This window comes from Tiliqua scincoides, chromosome 1 (assembly GCF_035046505.1).
Source record: "Tiliqua scincoides isolate rTilSci1 chromosome 1, rTilSci1.hap2, whole genome shotgun sequence".
Classification (NCBI taxonomy): Eukaryota; Metazoa; Chordata; class Lepidosauria; order Squamata; family Scincidae; genus Tiliqua; species Tiliqua scincoides.
In genome coordinates this window covers 264,472,258-264,483,095 of record NC_089821.1, presented here as the reverse complement: position 1 = coordinate 264,483,095, position 10,838 = coordinate 264,472,258, and the positions used below count along the sequence as shown (strand labels likewise).

The window sequence follows — 10,838 nt, the reverse complement described above, 5'->3', positions numbered from 1 at the left end:
TTATAGTGAATGGGACTTACTTCCGAATAGACATGCCTAGGACTGGACTCTGGCTCTCTTCCTTTCATCCCTGCAGTTGGGGGTGACTTAGGGGCTCAAGGGGAGGAGAGTGGGCGGGGTCTCCCAAGCGCTTGTGAATAAAAGCCACCAATCAGCACCCGCCTCTTGGTTGTTTCTTTGTGGCGTAAAAGGGGTGTGGCTCCCGCCCGGCGCGCATGCGCTGTGCGGCGGCTGGCTCTTGCGCTGCGTGGCCCGACCTTTGTGACTTCCGCTGAGTCCTCCCGGTTGCCAGGAGACGGGAAAGAGCCGCGGCGGTGTGGCCTACAAGCCGAGGACAGTCTGGGAGCGGGCCGGGGAGAGGAACACGCGAGTCGCCGCCCTGGGGCAATGAGCGTGAGAACCGCGTCAGCGGCAGGTAGAACTCGTGTCTGGCTACGGCCACTTGGCCTTGCTGACGTCCCGCCTCTTCCGGCGGTCGGCCCACGCGCCGCATGGAGCTGGGGGTTGGGAGGGCAGGCTGCGGTCCTTCCCATGGCGCCGCTGCTGCTCGGTAGGGAAATGGAGCCTCCAGGGTCAGGAGCAGTGTATCTTTGGGTCAGAGGTGTTGGGGGGGCGGGTCTGTGGCCTTCTGCTGTTCTGGAGGCGTCCTGGAAGCCCTGCTGGAGAGAAGATGGTGGGCAAAGGGGGCTCTGGGCTCTCCTTGCCTCCTCTCAGACTGGCCCTGGTGGGATAGATGCTGCCCTTTAGACGATGCTAAGGGGACTGAGGGCTTCCTGTAGAATGGACCCCTCTTTGGCCCCAACTGGGAAAGCTTTGTGAGGCTGCCATGCAGGGATGTGCGGTGGGTGGGGAGGCAGGTGAGGCAGAGCCTCCCCACTGGAGTCCTTCGAAGAGTGCCGCCACTGTGGGATGCACCCACAACCCAAGCGCATGGGTGCTTGGGTGCCTCCCACAGTGGCGGCACTCTTAGAAGGACTCCAGTGGGGAGGCTCTGCCTCACCACCCACCACACATCCCTGCTGCCATGCGCTCTCCAGAGTGTCGGCCCATGTGCCACAGGCTGAGCACCAGGAGCAGCATCAGGAACACCATTCCAAGGAGAGGGAACTGAGACTCTTTTGTAGAGTTAGGTAGCCAGCAAACCTCTCTTAAAAGCCATTTCTGCCCAATGTTGTATATATATATACACACACACAACAGGAACCAAATGTGTCCACCTGTGGCCAAAAAATGGGTTAAATCGGTGGTTCTCACACATTTAGCACCAGAACCCACTTTTTAGAGTGAGAATCTGTTAGGATCCACTGGAAGTGATGTCATGTCCAGAAGTGACATTCTCAAGCAGGAAATTTTTTACAATCCTAGGCTGTAATCCTACCCTCACATACCCAGGAGTAAGTCCCATTGGCTATCATTGTAAAAGAATATACATAGGAGCTTGTTAAAAGTAAAGGTCTGTAAGATTTCCCCAAAAGCAGTCACATACCATGGTAGCATCAAGTTTAGTATATTAAAAATAAAATGTTGAAATGAATGGGGACCCACCTGAAATTGGCTCATGACCTACAGTTTGAGAAACACTGGGTTAAATACATTTAAGGCTTAGTATTGCAGTCCGTTGATCCCGTGCATGCCTGCTTAGGAGAGTGCTCCATGGTGCATAGTGGAACTTTGGAGGAAAAGTGTATAAAATTGCCTTGTAAGTTGCAAAGAAAGCGGAGAGTAGTTTAAGAGTATTTGCTGTGGTTGCACTTTTCATACCTCCTGCCTCCTAACCAGACACATAGGTGTCTCTGACGGATAATTGCTTGTGTTTTGAAACACAGGTGGGGAGTTTTTCCTTCCACCATGGTATCACAGTCTGTTTTAAGCATTTGGACAGCACCTCATGGTTTGGAAATATAGGGCCCTGGACCTTCTTATCCCTTTCTGCACAAAATACTAGGCTTTTTTATTTGAGAGTCTTGCTGCTGTTTAAACGCACACACACATACCCCTTACTATGGAAAAGAGATAAAGTGCACATGCATATACCCCTTACTGTGGAAAGAGAGAGAAAATCAAGTGAATCTCCCAAGTGACCATAAAAATCCATTAGGGCTGCTACCTTTTCACAACCCTGGGCTCTGTGTCATTAACAGCTGCACAAGTGGAACTTGTCTTCATTTGAATTTCTACTGACATGAAAGCTCCACACTTTGATTTCTGTCTGAACAGAGTATGATTTTAAAAAAAGAAAGGTGGTGACCCTGTTGCATGTATTTACTATGAATCCTTAAAACGGAGCGCACTCAGCTTAAAGTTCTGGAACACTGTGGAAGAAATGTTCTCTGCACTGTCCCCCTTACACCTCTATCTTATCCTGCACTCTTAAAACATTAGTGTGAAGGCTCCATCCTCAGCTATCATATAACCATGAAGTGCTGTATTCTGAAAATGCCCCATGTTAATGCTTCCAAAAATGTTGCAAAGTGGTTATGGTGGGAGACCAACTACTTGGCTATATGGTTTTATTCCAGTACAATAACAGGTTTTGTATCATGAAAGAGGTACTCTTACTCAGCACCTCAACAGTCCCTTACTAAGCACAAGTCTCCTATGAAATGAACACCTTCACCTTCCCAGACTTTAACAGACAAAGATTAATTGGCCCTGGGTGCAGTTATGACTCAACATTTTGAAGATCACATGGATGTGTGTGTGAGTACTGGTCCAGGGATTGAGCAGAATATGTATGGCCTGTCCTATCCATTTCCTCCCCCCCCCCCCCCGCCATCTCGAAGCAAATTCGTGTATGCTAGGTGACCTCTTTACATTTTGTTTAGACTGGACTGAGATTGGTAGTGTAAAAGAACAATTGGCTGTTAAAATGTTGCACCAAAAACTTTACCTTCTAAATGCTAATGCCACAATTAACATGTTAAACATAGCCACAGGTTGTGGTTTTTGCTACTTAGGAAGTAACAGAAACAGCTTAATAACTCTCTTCCCTAGAATTAAACACCTGCATATGTATCTTGCAGCCAGTGCTAGAGATCAGACCCAAGAGGAGCAGGTTTACTGCACTGCATATCAAGGACTCTTCCTGGGCAGAATGTTGCGGGGAACAAAAGAGACTGTGGAGGTGGAGCTATCTTTAAAGCTCATGGTAGTTATTTTTGTTTCATTCCAAGGAGGATAACCTGTAATGAATCATTGCTGTGAAGCATCACAGAAGTTAGGCATGCACCCACCCAAGTGCTAAGTGATAGACAGCATCCATGCTTAAGCAGTAATCTGTTGAGACCTAATGAGTAGACAGATGCCTTCGTTACCAATGTGTTAGAACCTCACAGAATATGTGCAACTTTGTATCTCTTTTCTGTAATGAAAGGAAGGTCCTAGCACTACTAATCTGCCTTAGGGTAATAGCAAAGGGGGATATTTTTTCTCTTGCCCCATCACCCTTATACATACCATGCCATAGTGCCCCTCAGAGAAATAACAGGCCCCAGCATTACATTTTGTGCAACTATTTCGGATCCTAAGCTATGCAGAATCTAGTATACAAAATCCAAAAATGAAGGTAGAGGGTCCAGTGCAGTTTCTGCCTCTTAAATGTTGATCAGATGGAGGCTAATAGCAGTTTCTCTTTCAGCTTGAGGCTAGTGAGTTGAACAATCAAAAACTTTCAACAAGGAAGCAACAACAATGAAACAACAACATAAGAGTACATCTGGGGGCCATCCCCAAAAGAAGCGTTCCTCCTCTGCTAAAGACCGTAGCACACCAAGAGTGCCACATTCAGAAGAAAGTGGACAAATCAGCATCCAAAATTCTGAACTGTCTGCTGAAAAGCGACCACTACAAGGTGTGACCATTATGGCATGTGGCACTGATGCCAAAAGACTAAAGCTCTTGCATGAAATCAATCTTACAGGCCAGGAATCTGATGATGAGGGGTCAGAAAACAGTGATTCTGAGGGAGAGGAGAGCGATAATGATGACAGTGATGATGCAAACAATGAAAGTGAGGATGAGGATGATGATACGGGTAGCAGTACTTCGGAAAGCAGGAATGAAGACCCCGATACAGAGGATACAGCAAACCAGCCTTCCACTGGGCATGATTTAACAGAAGGTAAACACTGATGCCTGGAAATTTTCAATAAATTGTGCATCTTTGTGTCACTTATTGGCAGTTCTGAGCTTTTCTTTCTGTGATGGTTTTTGCTTTTAATTAACCATCTTTGATGTGGTCTTTCAATTACTGGTGAAATTCATTATGACCACTATTCAGTAGTTTTTCTGGCACTACTCTCTCTGTTACTTAGCATTCCTGTATAACTTGTATCATCAGCTACTTAATTATCTTATCACAATTCCTCTGCGAGCAGAAAAACACTGAGGGTGTCCTCTTGTGTGATATGCTACTTTTTTGTGTTGTTATACAGATATTGAAGAAATTAAGATTATCCATTTGAACAACCTGCTGCATTTAACGGGAGAACTTTGTTAGAATTCTAACAATTGTGGCTTTGTTCTATGGTAAAACATAACCTAATTAAGAGTTGTAGCCTGAATGATAAATGCTAATATTTGTACAGCACTATTGAATAGGCAGAGCTGTTTATAAATATGCTCTCATTCATCCTCAACAATGAAGACCATGTTTTTTTCCATATTGTAGGTTGGGGGACAGGGGGAGTAGTGAGAGAACAATGTCTTGCTTAAGGTCACCAAGTGACTTTGTTGCTGAGGCCACATCCTCATGTGTAACTAGTAAGAGTCTATAATACAAGTTTGTCTTTACGGTAAGCCTTGAGCGCCGTTTTCCTGCCTTCATTGTAGTATGGTTGTGTTCTCAAGAGCCCAGGATAGCCTTGTGAGCTGTGTTCAGAATTGGTCAGTGTTCTTCCTTGTGTTGGCCTTTGATGGTAAATAAGCCAAAGGAATACACTGCTTTAAGCTCTATGTGTTGTGCTAATGTTGGTCTCTGCTTTCCCAGTAACGATCCTTCCACTGGTTTCAGTTCTGAAATGTATTCTGTGCACTGAAGAGTTGATGCAAAATGTAGAAAAATTCAAAGGCAGGAAATTTAGGGAATAAAAGAAGATTAGGAACCAAATATTGGTGCTTAATGTGAGCATCTTTTTGTGAGTCATGTTGATTGCCACAGTAAGCATCTGAGCCCTATAATAAATCAGCTTGCTTACTACATAAAAGCCAAGTTTGCTTTTTGGTAATTGTGCAGATTTTCTCATTTTGTAAGGTCTGCAGAGAATTGTCTGTATGTTGGAGTTCAAAATATGCGCTGCAACCTTCAGTGAAAAACTATGGTTTGTTCTGCAGAATGGGCTTACTAGAGCATTGTGAAGCTGTCGGCACAAAGCAGCCTGGAGCATTAAGAATGAATAAATGATGCCACTCAAACATGTTTTTTCATCTTGAAAATGTGCTTCATAAATGCAGTAAGCAATGTGATGATAGAGTGAGACTTCTTATGGCAGTCTTATAAGCTGGCATTGGAGTTCTTGTTTCAACCGAAAAAAGCAAGTTTTGGATGTAAGAATTAGGCTGTGGTGAAGTAGAACTATACAGGCATTATGGAATTCAAGCTATCAGAATGCCTTTTGGCTCATCTCTTGATTTTTGGAAGGAAGAGTTGTACAACTTGCCTTTTTGCTGAATGACTACTGGAGTCATTCCGTCATCTTTTTATCAGAGTTCTGAAGGCAGAAATTTATTTAAACAGGAACTAAGGCCCTTTTTTTACTTACAGAATTCTTATCTCTTAAGAAAATAAAATTGTTATCTTAGAAATCGTAATAAAACGCAAGTTGACAACAGTGAGAGCTTTTATATGAATTAAAAATGGCTGGTGTACCACAAACAAAGTGCAATTATAACTAGCAATGTAGTTAATTAGGAAGGTGTCTAATGAGTTCAGCAAGGACACTGGTTAGGTCTCATTTAGCATAATAAATGGATATGGAAGACAGAGCAAAGTGCACTAATGAAATTCAAATTATATGAAAATAGAAGGAGGTGAGAACATAATCAATGGCATGCAAATAATAATAGGCTGCTATATGGTAACACAAAACATGGCTGCACACCATTATTCATTGGCAGGCGACAAACAAGTTAGGGACAGATTAACTTTAAATGTACTGCACTGATTTAGTGCCAGGAAGCAATGTTAAGGGAGACGGTTTCTATGGATGGATTGATGCACTGTGTCCCTGGTATGGACACACAACCTGCCAGATGTAGGTGTTAAATACGGGGGAGGAGAACAGCAGGCAGAAAGAGACTGCTCCTTAGGAACTGTAATGCAGGGCCTAGAGCAGGTATAGCATAGTCACTAAGATGAGGTGCAAATTTGGACATCTCTGGACTGCATCTTGCTTCTGCCATGAACTCACAAAATGGTCCTGAGCAAGCCTCTGCCTTTTAATCTCAGCTGCAATTCAGGTGTATTAATAATCTTTTTAAAATAGGATTGTTGTAAGTATTACAACAAATTAATACACATGAAGCGTTTTGCATACTCATTGTTGGCATCCTTCAGTCTCGAAAGACTATGGTATCGCGCTCTGAATAGTGGTTCTGGAACAGTGTCCTCTCTAGTGCGCAAAGCCTGGGTAAAGTAGATATGGAGGATAGACTGTTATCCATGCAGCAAATCCCCTCTCCACGTCACTGAAATGGTCCAATGGAAAGGCAGAAGCCAATACGGTTGGTTCCAGCAGCATCGCAGGAGTTGCCAGAACGTGACTGTGTTCAGCCATGAACTGCCTCAGGGATTCCGGCTCCGGATTTTGCCTCGAGGTTGACTCCTGAAGCCTTTTCCATAACTGGATGTAGCCACAAGGCAGTGGAGGTTTGGGATCAGAGTTTTCCTTCTCTCAGATGAGCTGCCTTCCCAGGCTGACATGTCCCATCTACCTGGTGGCTGTTTAGTCACCTCTTACGACATGTACAGCCAAACTGAGGGCCTATTCTTATCCCCCAGCCCCCAGGGGTTTGCATACTCATGAAGCACTACATATATACTGCTATTTTTATTTAATTTATTGTTGTTGTGCCATCAGTGTGTGTTGTTCTTTACAGGGCAACAAAAAAACTGGTCACTTCCTGGAGCAATTTATAATCTAAAATCTTATACAGAAGAGGCAACAGAGAGAAGGGGTGAAAGCAAGCGTGGGGGAGAATTTCGGTTCATTTCATTTCAGTTATGTCTACTTGGGTTTGGTGTGGTGAGCCAGCATGGTGTACTGCTTAGAGCAGTGATTTTCAACCTTTTTCATCTCACAGCACACTAGCAAGGCACTAAAATGTTCAAGGCACACCATCAGCTTTTTGATAATTGACAAGGCACACTGTGCTGTCAATGGGGGCTCACATCCCCCAATGGTCCTATTGATAAATGACCCTCTCCCAAATTCCTGCGGCACACCTGGGGACCATTCCAGTGGTTGAAAATGGCTGGCTTAGAGTGTTGGGCAGACCTGTTTTCAGATCCTTGCCAAATCATTAAGTTCACTGGCTAATATATAAAGCTAGTTGCTGTCTCTCAGCCTAACCTATCTCATAGGGGTTTTGTGAGACAAAATGGGAAGATCCATCTTGTCATGCTGAGCTCCCCTGAGAGTAAAAGGAAAAAGAAAGAAAAAGAGTTTGTTAGAGAAGGACATGGGGACTAAGGGTCTGTGCCAAAGGTTTAACAGAAAATGTGGGTTGTGAGGAAGAACTTGATAGAAGAGAGAGAGAGGCAGCAGTGTGAAGGTGTTCTAGGAGACAATTTCCAGCATAAGGGGCAGAAAGAAAGAGTGGAGCTGTTGGAGGAAGCAGGAGACCTTCATGTAGTTGAGACAGAGCAGTAGAGCTGGTGAGGTGGTGAAATTTAAGGAAAGTACAAAGCATCGTGACACGAGAACAGGGGAGAACTTCCTTCTCTGTTTGTATCAGCATTCTCCTTTCCGTCAGCTGGTAACCCAGGTTTGCACCCCAGTGCACCAGTTGTCCACCTTTCTTGTAGCATCCTACTGATGAGCATTTTTGGCAGCATACATGATAAGTAGTTGCTATCTAGATGGAGGACAGTTATATGAAGAAAGAGAGCTGAGAGCAATAAATATGTGGAAAGCAAGAAAAAAGAAAAAAACTGCAGAATTATGACATATGCGGTAGTGTTTTTAATTTTGGTTGCCTACAATTTTAATAAAAGATCTAAGAATAAAAAGCCTGAGGAAGGGCCTCTGTTATCATGAGAGCTATAAAGAGAGTTGGGAGGCTTTTATCACAATTTTATTTTATGTTGGTTATGTCGTGCTGTAATACTGCCTGGTGCTTTAGAGAGATTTCAATCTATATTAGGCAAATGCCGGTTATGAGAGGAGGAGAGGAAAAGACATGGGATGAGACTTAATAATCCAAATAAAAATGAGTTATAGTGAGAGAGTTCAGCGGTTTGCACAAAGATTTCAGAGAGAAAGAGTAGTCAGAGCTGCCAACTGAGACAAGCTTGAGGCAGCCATGCAAACAGTTTGAACAGAGTCTGAATGGAGTACAGTCCCCGTTCCCACCCCCAACTTCCATGGGAAAATCTTTGCAAATATGGGTGAAATGAAATTGTCACTTCTCTCTTCTGAGCTCCACAGACAGCATCCAGTGTCTGCCGCTCTGAACTTGCCAAATTGGAGAGGATTGGTTTAAATTAAAGCTAATTAAGCTAACAGGCTGAAAACCCCTCTCTGAATAATCAATTTTTAATCAGACTTTTCATTTGTAGTGCACTTGTTTTCCTGAGTAAGGTTGATTCCCATTGGTAAATGTTGCCATTATACAAATCGACTTCCTGCAAATTACATTAAAATTAGGACATCTTTTTGCTATTTAGCAAACTACTTTGTCACTTTATCTGTGTAGTTAAGCAATTAAATACCTTAATATTTTCAGGTTCTTATTAATTGTACACTCTTACCATGTGAGCCTGAGCATGTTTACTCAGAAGTCCTGTTGAGTTTGGCATGGTTACCTTAATGTGTTGGGCAATATTACATTCTTTTCTGAAAGACAATTGAGCTTGACAGATCTTAGTACCTTTGCTTAGAACCATGAATAAACTCAGCTGGTAGCCCTGATTTTCATACTACCTTGCAGCGAACAGATACCTCTCGTAGCAAAAAGATTTGGTTTGGCTATGCGGGTGTGGGATCTAATCCATGCTGTATCAACCTTTTTTGGGAGGTTTCATAGGAAGTTAGTGTTAGAAGTGACTGTAGAAGTAATTTAGTCCAGCCCTCTCCCCCCTCCACTCAGTGCAGGCAACTGCTACAGCATCCCTGACAAGTGGTTATCCAGCTTCTACTTGAAAATGTTAAATGAGGGATAGCCAGCAACTGCACATGGCAACCTGTTCCAGTACCAGACAGTTGTTACACTTGAGAAATTTCTCTTTATGTCTAGCTTAAATCTACTTCCATGGAGTTTCAACACATTGGCTCTATCCTGCCCTCAGCAGCTATAAAGAATAAGGACCCAATACTATCCAACTTTCCAGCACTGGTCTAGCTGCAGTTCAGCCCCGAGGCAAGGGAACAAATGTTCTCTTACGTTGTAGAGGCCTCGATAAGTTCCTCCCACCACAGGATGCAGCGCATATCCCATTGGCACAGCTACACCAGGGCTGCAAAGTTGGATAGGATTTGGCCCTCAGTCCTCCCCTATTTAAGCAAAATATTCCAATAATTCCCCTCTTTCTTAAATTAGGTACCCTGGTCTTTTTGTGAAAGAGAACTGAATGGGTGTGTGTGTGTTATACTGAGTCTTCAGCTTGCAGATGTGTGATTAAAAACATCACACAGGTTGATTTAGTTAGTAGTGACAGCACCTTACTAGTTCTATTGTCCTACCCATCCAAGAGATTCAGTGACTTTATTCTTGATTCTCTTGCCCCTGTCCTTGTCATCTCTGAGGTTGCGTTTCATAGTATAAGAAGGCCTGTAACCATGAAAGAGTCAGCCTGTAAGGAAGCAGATGTATGAGAATTAGTTCCATAAAACCAAGCCTGAATGACTGATTAGCAAGCAGTGTCATGGTTTTGAGGGTGCAGGTGATTTAGGGTGAGATGAAAGATGATGTGTGAAGCAAATGAGCAGGGTAAAGAACATAATGCAGGAAGAGAGAAGAAAACAAGGGATTGAGGAAACAAAAATTTGCAGCTAGCAGTGTGGGAAAATGTTTCCATAGGGAGAAAATTGAGGTAGTTTACTGTATTTACAATAAAAAAAATGTAAATAGGAAATACGTTGCAGTTGTTTGCAACACTAACCAGCTCCAGACAGTGGCTTAGACCTTCTATAGCCTCCCTGACTAGTGATGGGGGAGAGAGAGAGAGAGAGAGAGAGTGTGTGTGTGTTTGTGAACAGAGAGAGAGTGCGCGCTGGACATTATCCACATATTGGTGACACCCAACCCCGTGGTTTCATTTAGATGTTAAAAAGCATAGGTGACAGAATAGAAAGCAAAGGCCATAGAAACAGAAAGCAAATAGAACAGAAAGAAATAGAAATAGAAAACAAAGATCTGAACAGGAGTCCTCCAACACCCTCTTTTGAAACATGTCTGCCAAGAGGAATTGGAATAACTGTATAATGGTACCTTCAGTTTCCATCCCAGACCAAAGGATCCCATGTCTGAAGGTACTGAAAGCCACAGATAAGACCAACAGGGTTGTACTCCTCCAGTTCTAGTGTAGATCATCCTGGTAATGTGGCTACTGTGTTGGCTATTGCTGTTATATTGTTCTTAATGCCAATAAAGGTTTATGTATGTATGTGTAGATCATCCAT

At 43.4% G+C, this 10,838-nt stretch overlaps 1 protein-coding gene across 1 annotated transcript in view; it reads left to right on the top strand.

Annotated features, from left to right (window-relative positions):
- The first annotated feature begins 256 nt into the window (after positions 1-256).
- The window catches only part of RRP36 (ribosomal RNA processing 36), a 51,046-nt gene continuing 40,464 nt past the window's right edge, over positions 257-10,838 (top strand). The window contains exons 1-2 of the mRNA XM_066624941.1: positions 257-415; positions 3,638-4,120. Of these exons, the coding sequence (XP_066481038.1) occupies positions 3,691-4,120 (430 nt within the window). The 5' untranslated portion in view covers positions 257-415; positions 3,638-3,690. The remainder of the gene's footprint in view (positions 416-3,637; positions 4,121-10,838) is intronic.